Source organism: Diplotaxodon limnothrissa, linkage group LG22, assembly GCF_057381915.1.
Source record: "Diplotaxodon limnothrissa isolate DT_005_m linkage group LG22, D_limnothrissa_male_GT1.1, whole genome shotgun sequence".
Classification (NCBI taxonomy): Eukaryota; Metazoa; Chordata; class Actinopteri; order Cichliformes; family Cichlidae; genus Diplotaxodon; species Diplotaxodon limnothrissa.
Window position 1 is genome coordinate 12,425,824 of NC_140616.1, and position 16,658 is coordinate 12,442,481.

A 16,658-nucleotide genomic window follows, 5' to 3' on the forward strand; every position below is an offset into this window, starting at 1 on the left:
CCGAGCCACCTTGAGCTCAAGCTCACCGTGTTTCCTTAAATTTAGTCAACAGATGGATGTCACAGTGTAAGCACAGTATGGAAGGTAGTTTTAGTAAAACTGCTTCAATAAAGGAACTATTTGGCGATTAAACTCTGATGAAACTGAATAATGGCAGAGCAGAGTAAGTAGTAGGTGACGATCCATGCAATCTAGATGTTGGCAGTGTTGGAGATGAAGCAGGTGGAGAATTGGATAAGGCTTTGAGCAAACAAATGAGGTGGAGATTGGGAGTCTGAAAGTCAAACTAGAAGAGCAGCACTGGGATTCAAAGCACAGGGAGCAGAGTAATGATGGCAGATGTGGCTTTGACAGCCCAGAGAAGACAAACAGCCCAAACACCCATTAATTGATTTTAAGTGCATGTATATATCTTAACTATCTGCTTGCTAAAGGCTGCTTTTAACTTAACAACAACAACAACGGTCTCTGTCTTGCTGCCATAGGGTGACAGCAGAGGTCAAGCACAACCCGACCAACACCATCGTGTGCAAAGCACAGGGAGAGTGGAACGGCACGCTGGAGTTCACGTACAGCAGCGGGGAAACCAAAGTGATCGACACGACCAAACTTCCCGTCACCAAGAAGAAGCTGCGGCCGGTGGAGAAACAGGCGAGGACAGAATCCAGGTGAAAGGCAGCAGAGTTCAGTGAGCATTTGGGAGCGTTTCACACTCATTTGCCCTCCGACACGGTTTTAAATGTGTTTTGGCTTATAGGCGGTTGTGGCAAAACGTCACCAAGTCGCTGAAGGAAGGGAACATCGACGAGGCCACGGAGCACAAACACAGACTGGAGGAGTGTCAGAGAGGGGAGGAGAGGCAGAGAGCAGCTGATAACAAACCCTGGATGCCCAAATACTTCACTAAAGAGGTACTGCAAGAGCAATAAGATTCAGTCTGAGCTCTACTTTGTAAACATTCCTATTTCAAAGTATATCCCACTGAACGGCATAATACTATATTTAATAAATAGTGCGCTTCATTTACTGTGAAATCTGAGTGAAAATCTTTGCATTATTTAGTCGCCCTGACAAGCAAAAGAATTTTGAGCCTTGCTGATTGTTTCAGAAGTAAGCTTTATTTTTAACTCGAGGTAACGCCTCTCCCCTTTTCCTCATTAGTAGCGCACACAGCGCTTGTAACTGTGTGATTATACTGTGTGCTGTTTTTGTGGTGATACATTTTTGGGTCACAAACTAAATGTTAGGTTTAGTTCTTGCTTCTGCAGTGGCAACCGACTAAAAGAGAACTCGCGAAGAACACGCAAAGTCGTTCTGCTTTAATCACCTTTGCTTCCACTATATTGCTGTCTACCTTTTTTTTTTTTTTTTTTTTTTTGCCTGTCCCGTTTGGCTCTTTTGCATCAGAATTGTTGTCTAAAGGCAAACAAAGATGCCCAACGGATTTACTTTACCAAATTGACCATCCCAGCCTTGCCGTAATGGTCCATTTGATTCACCTTTTATTGTTTATTTTATTTTCACTTACTGAATACGGGACAGACTTGACTGGGGGAAAGAAGGGGAGAAAGAAAGAGGGAAAGAGAAACAGCTGAGAAGAGGGACGGGGGAGAAGGGCAAAAGACAAAAACCAACAGAACGGGCAGAGAAAAAAAAATGCATATATCAATCACCTGGATCACCTGCTGAGAAAGAAAAAAGAAAACAAGCAGAAGAGAACAAGAGTAATAGAATAAACAACATCACAATGATATATGGGAATATGACAGTAAATACTAAATGTTAAACATTATTGTGCAGCACATAAGATCAACAGAACACAGTGTGCTTTGAGGTAGGAGCCAAAAAGGGTGTAGTTTGTGGGTGTGATCACCCATGTGTACACCTGTGAGCATGGACGCGCTTGTATTTTGTTTTTTAAAAGGTTCCTTCATGTAATAATCTGCTAGAGGGTGTGGGGGGGCCACAGCCCCGTCCTCCAGGGCATGAAGCAGGTATGGAGGAGATCAAAACTCCAGACATCCAGAGGCCCCCAGAACACAAGAGACCAAGGACGACCAACAGAGGGGCAGCTGCGCCACTGTCCCGGAAAGAGCTGAGGAGAGTCCCAGATGAGGGCTCACTCAGCAGCCGCGGAGCAGAAGCCAGGGGGAGTTGCAGTAACGTGCCCGTGAGCTCCGCCGGCAGCCAGCCGCGCCTGAGTGACCGAGCCCCAGGCCGAGAGGCCGGGGGCACCCCACCTCCGAAGTGGCCCGAGCGAGCCCCAGGCTCCAGGCCCCGATAAGCGGCCGCCAAGGAGTGAGCCGGTGTGTACCTGGACGCCCATCCCCGGACACAAAGAACCACCAACGCACCGACACCTGAGGGAGTCCGCCACTGGCAGGGGAAGTGGTGGTAGGGGGAGATAGGCCTCCAAACCTTGGAGGGCCTGAGATGTCCCCAGAGAGGTGGCGCCTGACACCCAACCTGACATATAGACACAGACATACAGGCACACACAGATACAAACATCCATTCCCACCCTCATGCTCTCATATGCACTTACTCCACACTCAACCAACGTGGAGACATACATAAAGAGACGCTGTACACACGATCACACTCCCCAAGCGTACTCTACAAACCGGGTCTAGGTACCCTTGCCCCTGGAGGGGGGAACTGCACCCAGACCCAGGTGGTGTTACCCTTTTCCCTGCGGTGGGGGGAGGCAGACCGCCCCGACTCCGCAGCAGCAGGGAGGCCCCACACTCCAGACCACAGTCGGACGGCCAACTCCTCCTCCTCCTAGCCCCCCCGCTCCAGCAGGTCGCAGAGAACGGGGGTGAGAGAAGACTCCAAACCTCCCTCCACCCGCTCATTGTAGTGTTGATGCATGTGTGTTCTAAGGTGCATTTAAAACCCAGGAGGGCATGGAGCTACCTGCCAGAGAGCAGCAGGTAAGCGCATGGTCCCTCCTGCTAGCCCTCAATGTCTACGTGTATTTAAAATTGAGAGGTGGGCAACGATGCCAGGGGTGGGGTGTACACCCTGATGGTACTTTGGACTCCGTGTATCGTGCCCACCCCCAAGATCCTATATGTATGTGTAATGAGAGTGTGAGTAATGTGAATGTCTAAGTTGTGGGATAAAATTGAGGCAGAGGCAGCCAGAAGGGGACAGGGGGGGGGGGGGGGGGGGTAGCCTCCTCTGCACCCTGGTGACATACCCCTACTCCAAGGCCCTGCATGTGTGGGTGGTTGTGGTGGAGCGGGAAGAGCTGTCTACCTTACAGAAATGGACTGGTTCTTATGTAAAGCACGTTATACACTATGACTCAGGCACACAAGCAGTTTTTTTTCTACATCTAAGTGTTTTCTATCTAACATTCATGCACAATTACATATAAACACATCAGAAGCAACTCTGGGTTCAGTATCTTGCACAAGAATACTTTAGCATTCATACTGGAAGAGATGACCTGCTCTACCTCCTGAGCCACAACCACCTGTAGAGAAAACTAGTACAAGTGTATGTGCAAAAAAAAAAAAAATCATCTTTTCTTTTTGCTTTTTACTTCCAAACGATACATTTTGTTCCATATGAAGTGAAACATCCTTTTATATATAATTGACTGATTATTTCTTACAGCACATGAAAAACTGAATCATTATCTCAGATTATGAGAATTTTCTAGTTTGAATACATTGCAGTTCAAACTGTACAAATACTGTGCGTCTCTCAGAGATGAGGATCCAAGTTTTCAGATGAAAGTCAATTTTGCTTTTAATTGGAAATCAAAGTCATGGAGTCTGGAGGAAGAGAGGAAGTCACCGAATCCAAGCTCCAGAGTGAAGTTTCTGCAGTTGTCATGTGATCTGCTGGTGTTGGTGGTGGTTGGTTCGCTCTGTTTTTACCAAGTCCAGAATCAACACAGATTTTAGAGCACTTTGTGCTTCAATCATCAGCTGACTAGCTTTATCAAGAAGACTACAGATGCTAACAGAGCAACGTGGACTTCAGCTTTGCGCACTGCGTTGGTGTTACTGATCTCTTCGACTCACACTGATGCAGTAATTTGCGGTAAAAGAGCCCATGAGCCAAGTAATGGTGTATAAATTAGCATACTTTTCAAAAGTTGGACTTTACTGCTTTCTGAATCCTATTTTGATTGATTTTAGGAAATAATGTTATAATCTAAATTTCTGATTTTCATATGCTATCAAGCATAAAGAGCTTTTATACAATATTGCACGTTTTTAAAGATGCACTGGGTGGGATTTAAATGGGCCTTACTTTGTAAATTTTGGTAATTTGATCCAAATTTGAGCTTTATTTTCTTAAAAGGCTTTTTCTCCCTCACCTGTGCAGGGGGATGGTTGGAGCTATAATAACCCGCTGTGGAAGTCAACCTGACATCAAAAACGCTCCTTTCTAATGGACTATAACAACTCCAGTTCCCCGTGCTGAGGAGGATGGGGGAGGGGGTCAAACAAGGGGAGCGGCGTCCCCCATGGACCTTCAGACCCCACCGAGTGACACTACGGCGACACAAACAAGAAACAAACAAGGTGCCAAATGGATCTCCACAGTTTGGGACTCCTGGGGAGAGCAGTACATTTTATATACAGTTGGTAGTATTCAAAGTAGAATATTTCTATTTTTCACCTGTCAAGGCCTTTTTTTGCACACACACACATAGTTTATGACGCCTGCCACTAGTCTCCCACTTTGTATTTTTCTTTTTAATGATCAGCGCATTTTTCTCAGAAATCAGTGTTTGTTCCAGGTTTCATGCCTTGTTAGAGTGGATCACATCTCCCGTAACACATAACACTGTAGTTCCCAGATTAGTTTGTTTATAGAGCACTTTTAACATAGAAGTAAATCTACTATTTTGTATCGATGGCTTTTACCAATCAGGTTGGGTCTCTCAGAGCTTTAGAAGAATTAAGGAAACCTAAGCAGATTTAAAACTATTTAAAATCAAATGTACTATATTAGATGATTTAGTATATATTAAAATAGAATATATTACAGCAGGTTACTAGAAAGTGAAGGTCCTGATTGTTTGTGTCTGCACTATGAATGTATCTTGGCACATTTTAATTGTACAGTATGCTTTCCCATCTTGTACTGATGGCTACTACACATGCTTACGACAGTATGTTGCTCTATCACCTCTGCCTACCAGATGAGCTCCATTACTACCTCTCGTTTCACCATCACACGCTTTTTCTTCCAGAAGAAAACACCGGTTTGTTTGTATTGTAGCCAAGAGCTCCTCTAATCGGTGTTGTATCTGCGCCCCTCAGACGACACGTCCATAATTAGGGAGCCCCTGTACACCCCGTCTGTGCCTCCTGAAGTTAATACTTCTTTGTTTCAGCTGTGGTGATGATTATGGATGAGGCAGCTTGCAGGAACATACAGCCATGTTATCACATTTTGGGGGTGGTGGTGGTGGGGGAAAGAGGCTGCCTCTGTGAAGATGAAGGTCTGCCAGAATAACAATCACTGGGACACTGCAGGAAGAGGTTCATACCACTGTGTACTTGCGTTTTTATGTCTACATTTGACGAGATATGTGACGATTATTCAGACTGATCGGCTTTTCTACAATAAAGTAAAAAGGTTTTAAATGAAAACTGTTTATTTTTTGTCATAAAAGAAAGAAAACCGCACAACCCCGCCTTAGGTTTTTAACGTATGACAGTATTTGTATGCAGATGAGCTCACCCACTCCATGATGATGCTCTGCATTATATATGTGTAAAAAACAAACCTGTCAGACATTTAGACCAATGTTGGAGCTTGTTTTACACAAACACTGACTTTGGCCTTACATGAATCCAACAAGCAATTATTAAACATGTTTTCTTTAATGAAACCTGGGAACATCTGGGCTCGGGCAAAACTCGTGCATACAGCATGTTAGCTGTCACAGGTGGCCAACCTCTTTTTTTTTCCCCTAGCCATGCTAATACAACTTCAGTTCAATTTTATTTATATAGCAGTCACAGCTGCATCACAGGGCTTTATACTGCAAGGTAAAAGCAATGCAGCAGGGGTGTCAAACATTAGGCTCGGGGTTCAGTATTGCCCTGACAAAGATTACAATCTGGCCAAAATATGAATGAGGGCATACATTTTTAGACTTTTAACAGTATTTTTTTTTTAAAATTAATTTGATAGTTTTTCCTGATTAACATCTCTCTCACAGCCAGTCATACTATATTTATTACTTAACTACTTAGTAAAGAATAAAAGGACAGAAGTTAATTTTTCATTGTTGACTTTTTGATTTTTCTAAATTTATCATGTAGAAAAATTGTTTTGTGCTGTTGAAATGGCACTTCATTATCTTGTACTAAGATGTCCCAGGGATTAAACGTGTAGTTAAACGTCTGTACACTGACACAAAGTGGAGTCTCACTTATCCGGCTAACTTAAGATCAAAGTGTGTCCCTCGTGGTAAAATGAGTTTGACATCACTGCCCTGTAATACAGAGAAAACTCCAATCATACGAGCCCCTATGAGCAAGCATCCACATATGTACCACTGACTAGATCCCCATCAGCTGATTACACAATTAGTATGTTAACACTAATCAGACATTTCATTAGGTACACCGTGCCAGCACCAGGTTTGGACCCCTCTTTTTTTTTTCCCCCTTCAGAGCTGGAGGTGAAGGTGGTGGATACATATTTACATGATAGCATCACAGTTGCTGCGGCTTTTTCGGCTGCTCGTCCAGCACATCTTGATTTTGCACAGCACACTGTGCATGCATAGGCTGTATATAAAAGATGGACACAGTCACCATATCACCCGCATCAGCAACATGTTTCATGTTACATCGTTTCTTTTGTTGACATGAAAGAATGCCAAAATCTCGGCTAATGCTAGCAAGCTTAGCAAATGGCATTTGTAAACTCTTCCAATGCAAAGAACAGAAGGGGAGAGGAAAAAACCCCATGTGTTCCCAAAACAATTTTTATTTTCACACCTGTGTTTTTCCTGCTGTAACATGCAGTGAAAAGGCCTGTGGCATATTGGCATCATCTTCAACAGTAATTTCACCTACAAGTCTTACGCTTCAGCTGGTGAAAACTAAAATAATTTGAAATTTAAAGCTGAGCTTTTGGTGAAGTAGTGCCAGCTGTAGAAGAGAAACCTTTTGATTTATATGGAGATGTCCTTTCTTCTGGCACCACCATGAGGCCAATTCACCGCCCGACTCATATCGCTGTAGCGATGCCAAGAGTCGCAGTGCTAGTGTGGCTGCAGACTTTACATCTAAGCACTGCTGCAACGCTTCTCATTACTGTCAGGAGTTAAAGTGCCACCTGCTTTAATACATCATTCTTAGGCTTTGTTGCCAGGCACCGTTGCTCAAAGGGGACTCACCAAGCATTTCCTTATTTTCTGTCACATGCATACTCTTGCAAATAATGGTTTCAGCATCATGTGCAAGCAAACCCTGTAAGCCCAAAAGCTCAGACTTCAGACTGCTCTAAAGGCTCAGTTTAAGTCTTTTTTTTTCTACTCTTGGCTCTTAATGATGTCAGAGGGAACCGATATCCCCAATATGGTGATCTCAGGCACAGAAGCTCCACCCACCTGAGGTTCAAACCTTTTGTTTGCAAGGGGAAACCAATCGGAAGACTTCAAATAAATGGTGAGCTAGGGTCATTTCAGACAGGGTGAACTCAAAAGCTGCACTAAGGCCCAGAGTGAGATTATTTTCAGCACAAAAGTAAATATATAGAGTGAAGTATCTTCACTGGAGAAATCACGAGTTGAGATCGCATTAAATAATAAGTGGCTGAAGAACAGCTACTCATCCGCCACCAAATAAAGAGATCTCACCCCCTCCACAATCAGAGTGTTCTTTATGTGTACTGCTGCACACTCAGAAGCAAAAGTCTTCACCCAAAGTGTAATGCTGCCATCAAGTGGTTCATTTTGCATTCAACTATGTTTAAAGTCACATTTACAGATGGTCCATGCAACGCTTTCAAAGTGAGAAGACCAGCAACAACACACACACACACACACCAGTGTTTTCTTTAAAGTGTATATTCAAAGATGGCTGAACAGAACAACAATGTAAAAATGTAAACTCTGAAGATGAGCAGACACATGTGGGAAGAGACTGCATTAGAACAACAACAAAAAAAGAAAGATGTTGTCGGGGACAGATGCCACCGAGATTCTAAGACATGACGAAATTCAGAGCAACCATTCTGCTGTTCCTAATTAAACAAACAAAACAAATGAGCACAAAAGAGGAGCACACTGTACATCACATTAAGGCTTAGTCTGAACTCTGTCCTCTGTGTAACAGAACAATGAAGTGGCATGTCGAAGGTCTGAAGCCTCAAACGGTGACAGTTTGAGAGATCAAAGCATTCAGATACAAAAACAAAAAAAAAAAACACCCGATATGAACAAAAGTTATTTTTTGTAAAATGTGACAAAACAAGTATATCTGCATGATGTGTCACTTTTTTGATCAAGAAAAAAAAAGTTACAGAAGCGTGCACACATTAGTTTTTAGACAGAGTCTAAGAACCCAAACACACGGAGAACAGTGCAATGCCCATAGAATAAGACATAGGCTACCACTCAGAGCTGTGTCCCAGCTGCATACCGCATACTCCAACTAACACTACTAGGATAGAAATATTTTATATTATGTCTTTTTTAAAGATAAATATCAGGGGGTTTTTCTGAAATATAATCAGTATCAGGAACCAACTCACCAGTTCTAAACATGATGTGGGGTGCAGAATAAAAAAAACCAACTGTATTAAAGTGGATTATTCCAAAGTAATTCCAAACTCTTTTTGTTATCAATTACAGACCTAATCTCAGCACCTGGAAAATTAAAACACCTTTTTCTGGAGAATTTACAGAAAATTTAACTGATAGACTAAAAGGCAACCACAGGCTAACCTATTCAAAAGCATGCAGCCCTTTTTAATACTGCATTGAACAAAAGAATGAATGGATCAATGAACAGCTGTAAACTTTACTGCTTTAAAAATATCTCAGTAAAGTAAAATGTCACTGTTATAGCTTTTAAAAACGTAAGGAGCTTCCAAATCTCTTTAGAGACAGAAAAAAGTGATTATTTTGTGGACTTCTCAATCCATTAAGTTTTCCTCCTTTTCAGCCTCATGTACAAATACAATGCTGGATGCTCATATTAAGCACTCTGTCTCATCTTGGCTTTGTATGATGTCACAGAGCAGATGTCACCAATGTGGTCATCTCAGCCAACAACCTTCAGCCAATCAGAATAAAGTTGGCTTAAAATCAGAGAGGCCACTAGAGTTTGTTTCAGACAGAGGATAATCTCTCTGAAGAGATTTCAAAGAATAAGGATTATTTTGAACTGAATCATGCAAAGCTACTCTGGCAGAGGAGAAGAATAAAACTCCTAAAAGACCTTAGTTTTCAGGTTTTTCCAAGGGTAGTTTTTCCAAGTGACCACCCTCACCAAGTTCTGATGCACAATCATTTTGTTTTATAAGCAGCCCTGACCTTTCACTTCAGAGCTTCAAGGGTTACTCTCAGTATGCTTTCAATGAGTAAAAAGTTAAAGACATCACAACTGGCTCTGAGGACCGTTTTCAGGAAAAAACATTAACTGGGAAATTGATTATTTCAACCGCCTGCTGTACAAACATCTATTAGTGCAGCAGTAGTATACAGTACAGGACAGGGACACAGCTTCAGAGTACCACAGAGACATTTGTTAGTCTTATTCTCACTGATCCATCTTATGTTACAGGCAGAGATGGAAGTCCATTATAGTTTCTCATTCAGTTCATCTTTTCTAGATTCAGTGCCTGTATACCATGTAGCCCCCACTCCCCCCCTTCACAGTTCACCAGTCCATTTCCAGATATTATGAACATTTCCAGTTTTCAACGCCTCAGTCTGGTTGAAGCAGCGAAGCCGCCATTCTGACACACGATGAGCTTAAACAAAAGTAGACAGCCACAAACTCAAACGTAAAAATTAAAAGGAAAGATAAAAATCAGGCGATGGACGACCAGCGATGAGGCACTAGGCTTTGCTCACTTGAACTAGAGAGCTCCCCCTGCAGGAAGGGAGGCCTAATTTATTAATCACTACTTTGTACACACAGTTGCTTGTTTCCGTCTTTAAACCCTAGCAGCAGAAATGTACAATCTATGCATTTAGAGGGGGGGAAAAACAGGGGGTGTGTAAAAATTCACATTCAAATTCATTCTGTCAGCAAAAATCTCAAGCCCCTCTGTACAAGAATTATTGCATTCACTGTTCTAAATGCTGTCAAACAAAAATCAAACAATCGCACAAAAACTGGGAAGAAAAAAAAACTAAACAAAAAACCCAGAAACTGCATATTTAAAAAGTCACCACAACAATCCAATATATTATCATCCTTTTAGACAGTTTCTCTTTATATCGCATATTTACATATTAGGCCAATTTCTCTCCCCAGAGAATCTGTGGGGAAAACAGGGGTCAGGAAGCCAGGCAGAAGACAGAAAAGAGATGATGACAAAAAGGTTAATATTACAGAAGGGCTGTGCGTGGATGGTGACGTTCCTCCATACCGCATACTGTCCTACTGTACACGAGTCAGGAACAAAGTCCTCGGCTTTCACTGCTTCGCCTCCTCGCTCCCAGTAATGAGTTCACATGTGCCACGGAGCAAGGTCGATGGGTCTTTGGTGCAAATGTTCCTAGTCTTCTCTTGTTTCGCCTTCACCCGATCCCTGTACTGATAAGCACTTAATTAACATCACAAAAATTAAATCAACGCTGGACCCAGTAAAGCAGCCCTATGCCTCACCACACATTCAAGTACAAAGTAATAAAAAAAAAAAAAAAAAAGAATTGAAAAGAAAAAAAAACAGAAGAAAACGCAAGACAAACATCCTCAGGATAAAAAAACCAAAAACCAAAAAAAACGGACGACAATTCTGGAGCTAACCAGATATGACACATCCTCGACACACGAGGGCGCTCTAGAGACAAGCGCCCGAGACCAACTGCCAGATAAAACAGCACCTGTGTTCTTCATCATTGGTGTTTAGAGGTTTCTTCACGTTTGTTCTCCTACAGTTCACGATTCGTCGCCGTTATTTTTTTTGGAGTTTCTTGCCCTTCTTCATGGCAAGTTTGTTCTTGATGTGCCCTCGCTTCCTCTTGGCGGTCTGGTTAGAGAAATGAGGTCGAAATAAAAAGAAAACATCTGTAAATATTAGAATTGGTAGGATTTAAATTAATTTTTTTAAGCAACTTTTTGTACATTTAAAGAATTAATAAATAAAAAGACTGAATGAACACATGCTCTATGTTGTTACCTTTTTGGAGGTGTACTTCTGCTTGGGCACGACACTACGGAGCTTGTGGTCGAGCGGCTCTCTGTTTTCCAGGTCCTTCACCTTGTAGATCCTGACCAGCCAGTGCTCTGAAGTGAACGCCTCCTCCAGGTACTTGAACTTAATGTCCTTGTTGCCGATCTCGACGTTACGTGTCCGGTCAAAGCCAGGCGGCGTCCTAAAATCCAGCTGAGAGACGAGCAGGTTTATTTATCTGATTTTCTGGCAGCTATCAGTGACAGGAACGTATGAAACTGTGCAGTGCAATTGTTTGTCTTCTTATAGAGGAAGGTGGGAAGAGGTACACTGGAGAGGCAACAAAACAACCCCAAATTCCTTCTCGACTGATTTTTCTGTCGTTCTTGTCACTCTACTAGTTACACAATTAGACCACAGAAGATTCGCCAAGTGTGGAGGAGATACCAGGAGGCAGGCCAACACATGAGAGCTGCCCATAAAAGGGCATCGACCAAGGAAGCAGAACATGTATCTGCTCCTTCATGTGCGGAGGAACAGAAGCACTGCCAGAACCCTACAAATCGACCTCTAGTGGGCCACTGAAGTGCATATTTCTGATGAAGCTGTGATATACATGTACTACGGTGGCATAAGGGCCTGATGTCCCTTAGTGGGTCCTGTAATCACAGACAGTGCAGCTCAACTGGCATTCAGAGAATACCACAACTGGCAGGCACTGATGACCTAGTCTCTCCGCAGATAATTGTTGCAGGCAACAATGGCAAGTGCCAACTGAGCTGCATGGTGCCGGTCAGTCAGAAGCACGCACATGAACAGCCCACTAGAGAGGATTGTGTAGGGATCTTGTAGCATTCCTCTAGTTCCTTCTTGCACAGAGATGCAGATCTAGGTCCTGCTTTGGGGGAAGGCTTTTTTCAGCCCTACTCACCTCTCCACCGCACGCTTGAGACTGTGCAGGGAGACACAGTGAGCCTTCTTGTGACAGCACATGTGAACACGACATCCTAAAGGAATGTGACTACCTGTGCAACCAGGCACCACCTCCTACTATCAGAGGTGACAAGAAAAGAAAACGTAGTCAGGTGGGACAATGAGAGAGCAGGAGTTGTGCCCACCACCTGCAAAACCATTTCTTTTCCTGAGGGGGTCGTCTTGTTGTTGCCTCTTCAGTTCACCTGTTGTCATTTTCATCTGGACCGAAGCTGCTTAGAAAGCAGAAACCAGCTGAGAGGACAAACTGAAATCCTTCAAGTTGAACTGAATTTGTGTCACGGAAATATAAATGACGTCAAACCAAACACATGTTAACAAAGACACGATAGAAGCTGCCATCCCAGCTCCTAAAGAGCCAAACACCAATAAAAAAATGAATACATTAGCCAAACATATTGCTGGTTATAATAGTTTTTGATTTTTAATGGTTTTTTAAATTATTTTATTTGTTGTCATTCTAGTTTACAAACTGAGATTATTCATTTTAGTTTCATTTTATTTTTCGAGGCACGTTTACCTTTAATTTTTAGTAGTTTTGAGAAAATAAATTATTGACGTTTTTAGGATTTTATTATTCATTTAGCATTTTTCAGGGGCAAAATGTATGAAGTTCAGATTAGACATCACAATATAAACAAACCTTTGAAGGCTGCTGACTCGCAACAGTGCAGACCCTTGTCTCAAACAGCTGCACCACAGCCGCCTCAGGCTACTGGCATTAATAAGTGTGGTGTTTCTTTATCATTTTTTGTACACCATCACTTGCTCCTCATATTTTGTCCTGCATTCAACTGTGTTTGAACACTTTAATAACCTGTGGGATGTGCACTGTGTTGGCAGAAGACTTTGTGTTACTGCGGTACAGATGTGCCAGAGTGTACCTTTTTACTTTCTCCCGGCTTATTCTTGCTATAATGTAAATCAGCATGGCATTTATTCAGTGGTCTGGTGGAATGAGTAGTGATCACTGATCACTCAGGATTGAAGCTGTAACAAGGTGTACAAACTGAGCACGTGTAATAGAAATACACCTTAAGAGATTTAAAGCTTACTTTGGATCAAAGCCAGCAAATCTGTTAAGGCATATAAGCGGATTTTTATTTCCTGGTGATTTCAACCGTTAAGGCTAGGGGTGGGTTTTTATAATCGATTCATCGATTAAAATCGATTCTGGCTTGGATAACGTAAAATCGATTCATTAAAATCCTGAATCGATTTTTTTAATATAAATTTATTTTGCCCGAAATGCCAGAATCTCTGGTGACATCTCACAAAATTTCAAGAACCACCAAACAGTTAAGACAGTAAATGAGAGCAGGAACACGGATTCTGCACATAGACTTAAACACACAGCGCGACCCGCGGATCAGAATCAGTTAGATGTCGCCTTTCTCACGGTCGGGGCTGAAAGCCGACAGCTCGCTGATTCTGATCTGTCGGCGGGTCTGCGCTTTGTGTTCACGCCCTTTATGAGCCGATTCTAAAGCTGTTAGTTTTATCTCTCTCCAAACAATATTGACCGAACCAGCAGCAGAAGAAGATCCAAACGCTTCACATAAACATCGTCATGAATTCACTCTGACTTTTACTGTTTTGCTTCCACCGCGATGCACAGCTCTCTCTCTCTCCCTCTCTCTCTCTCTCTCTGTACTTCAAGAACAGTTTCCCTTTCTTCATTATTCGCTTGCTTGTTACGCACAAGTCTACTGTTGTTTACAGCGCTGTCAGCCGCTGTTTTTTTCCCTTTTACATTCTTCCGAAAAGAAAACCTCATTTCTGCTGTTCAATACTGAACAAATTTAAACTTTTTAAAATTATTCAAAATGCAAAACACTTAACCATGTGTCTAATAAAACCGCTGTAACTTCAGAGGTGATGTTCATATGTTGATTAATGGTTTTCTTTCGTTTTTGATGTACTGCAGAATATTTTTATAAAATCCCAGGCCAGGAAAACCTTCATGTTTTTCTGTGTTTTATCTTCAGCTACTTTGACACAAAAGCATCTGCTGTGATGCTCACACCTTTGATAAAGTCTTGCGAGTGTCAGCTTCCTTTTTATAGATACAAAAATATGTAAATGTACTGATCTGAATTATAATATTTCTGACTGTCAAAATTTCCCAGATTTAAATCGAATCGAATTAAATCGAATCGTGGATCGAATCGATTCGGGACCTTGTGAATCGGAATTGAATCGATTCTAGAAATCAGTGACGATACCCAGCCCTAGTTAAGGCTACACTATACAATTACATAGATGCTTTAAAACAACTACCCAGAGGCGGTGCCAAGATGCAGTGGCAAGGCTCGCTTCCAGAGAGAGACTTTGGTTGAATTATCTACAAGCTGCTTAATGACTAAAACCCACTCCTCCCCATCGCTGCTATTCTGTTACTTCTAGACAGAAGCAGGCTGGCAGTGTCCACGTTTTAACTGAATAGCCACGAATAGCATCAGTGTTCTCATCTTACTCTTTCTGCAAGTGAATTTCCCAAAATGTCAAATAGTTTCCTAAAATAAAAGTGAAACGGAAGGCAGGAGCCTCTCCACCCACTACTAAAGCATCACCTTTGATCCATCTCAGCACAAAGCAGCTCTACAGATTCAAACTAAATTAGGTCTGAACAGAAAAAGACGAGAGCAAACATTTTAAACTCGATTATGAAAGATAAACAGTGAGTTTGATTACACTTTCCACGAGCAGCATAAAACCTCTCGTCCCCGTAATTCTGCTCTAAAAAGGCCCTTGATTGCTCATCCTCCTTACTCTGCAACTGTTACTGTGTCCCTCGAAAATATGTCAACTCTATTCTCAAAGTAAAAGCCTCCATCTAGGTTCCCGCCATTGTTTTTCCTTCTTGTCCAATTTCCTCACTTTGTGTTCTAACCTGTAATTGTTCCTCAGGCTGCTCCACAGGACAAAGACTTTAAAATAATAGAATATCAGCAGCAACAAGATCTTAGCCTCTTAATGTGCTTTTATTAGTGCGGTTTAACCTGTCATTTTAATATAAAAGGAACTAAATGAGTTAGTTTGGGGGCTTCAAAGTAACCAGTCCATGGGTTCTCTTTTCATCATGAGTTCTATTCTGTTCTCTATTATGCATTCTCAGCATTACAGTTTAATATTGGTCCATGACTATAAAGTGCATTCTCGACAATCATGAATGGCTGCCTCCGCTCTGCTCATCGCCTTCTTCCTCGTGTCCTCCAAGCCTCAGTTTACACTTGTCACATCTTGTTTTCATAACTGGAATCTGCTCCGGCTATTCTAACACTTTTCTGTCTTTGGGATCTCTCCATCCTGTCCTCCTCCTACTCCTTCCGTGCCTCGGTTTCTCCATGCCATTAACCCAGAAACAGCACTTTAAGCTATGCAGAGCTTTGGCTGTTTGTCCGCAGATGGCGGAAGCGTCGATTGTACGGTAGGGATGTGAGCACCTGGCATGAAGGATCCGTCTCATCTCTCCTCTGCTACCTGCCAGAAGTAGCCGTGGCGCATTTCAAAGCTTCTGCCAATCCTTCATATTTCCTCTCGCAGCCTCTCGTTCCCCTCCGACAACCCCTCTACAAACTTCAGGAGCTCCCTAAGGCGCCTCCTTAAAGACCCGTTCCACCCGTCTGTCAGCCTTTTACTGTAAGCGAGACGTTTTTACACGCTTGGCAGAGGTAGCTGCTCGTTACTGCCTGATAAAGCTCCATGTTGCATAAAATACAACACGTTTTTCCTTTATTGTGGCAGCTGCTCATCATTTCATCCATTTGTAAGTGTGAAGTGGATCCTAACTCCAGAAAGATTCAGTGGAGGGTTTCTCTTCTGTCCTGAAAAGTCCTCACATACACAAAACTAATTCTAAGAAACAAGCAAAGTTTCTGATGAAGTAATGAGAACTTCTCCTCTTACCTGCATTTCACCAAAGCGATAGTAAGACATCTTGTACATGAGGCAGTTGAGCAGAGTTGGTGAACCCGCCTTATCCACTCTGAACTCTCCCTGAGGAGTGAAGTAGTCGCTCTCCTAAAGAAGACACAGAGGAGGGCCCAGAAAAATCACCAGATGGCAAAAGTAGGTAGCATCAGGAGTAGAAAGTTCACACTAGATGGATGCAGTGGTGAGAGGACGCATTTGAATGACAGCAAAGGGGAAAAAACTGCTCTTAAACAGCTCAAGTAATCAATTGGCCATCATTTTAAAAACTACTCATCTCAGTGCACGATTCAAAGCTCTAACACACAAACTCTATAACTGTGGAATTAATGTATTTTTGTCAGCATTAGTCTAAATTTTCTACTAAACTAGCCACAGTCACACAAAAATCA

General features: G+C 42.4%; 2 protein-coding genes across 2 annotated transcripts in view; one reads left to right on the forward strand and one right to left on the reverse strand.

Annotated features, from left to right (window-relative positions):
* The window catches only part of osbpl10a (oxysterol binding protein-like 10a), a 95,458-nt gene extending 90,522 nt beyond the window's left edge, over positions 1-4,936 (forward strand). The window contains exons 11-13 of the mRNA XM_085346116.1: positions 486-668; positions 758-911; positions 4,348-4,936. Coding sequence (XP_085202242.1) covers positions 486-668; positions 758-911; positions 4,348-4,392 — 382 coding nt within the window. The 3' untranslated portion in view covers positions 4,393-4,936. The remainder of the gene's footprint in view (positions 1-485; positions 669-757; positions 912-4,347) is intronic.
* Positions 4,937-9,841: 4,905 nt separating this feature from the next.
* Positions 9,842-16,658, reverse strand: part of LOC146609533 (dolichyl-diphosphooligosaccharide--protein glycosyltransferase subunit STT3B) — a 105,815-nt gene continuing 98,998 nt past the window's right edge. The window contains exons 14-16 of the mRNA XM_085346980.1: positions 16,243-16,356; positions 11,347-11,553; positions 9,842-11,196 (exon numbers count right to left, since the gene is read on the reverse strand). Of these exons, the coding sequence (XP_085203106.1) occupies positions 11,122-11,196; positions 11,347-11,553; positions 16,243-16,356 (396 nt within the window). The 3' untranslated portion in view covers positions 9,842-11,121. The remainder of the gene's footprint in view (positions 11,197-11,346; positions 11,554-16,242; positions 16,357-16,658) is intronic.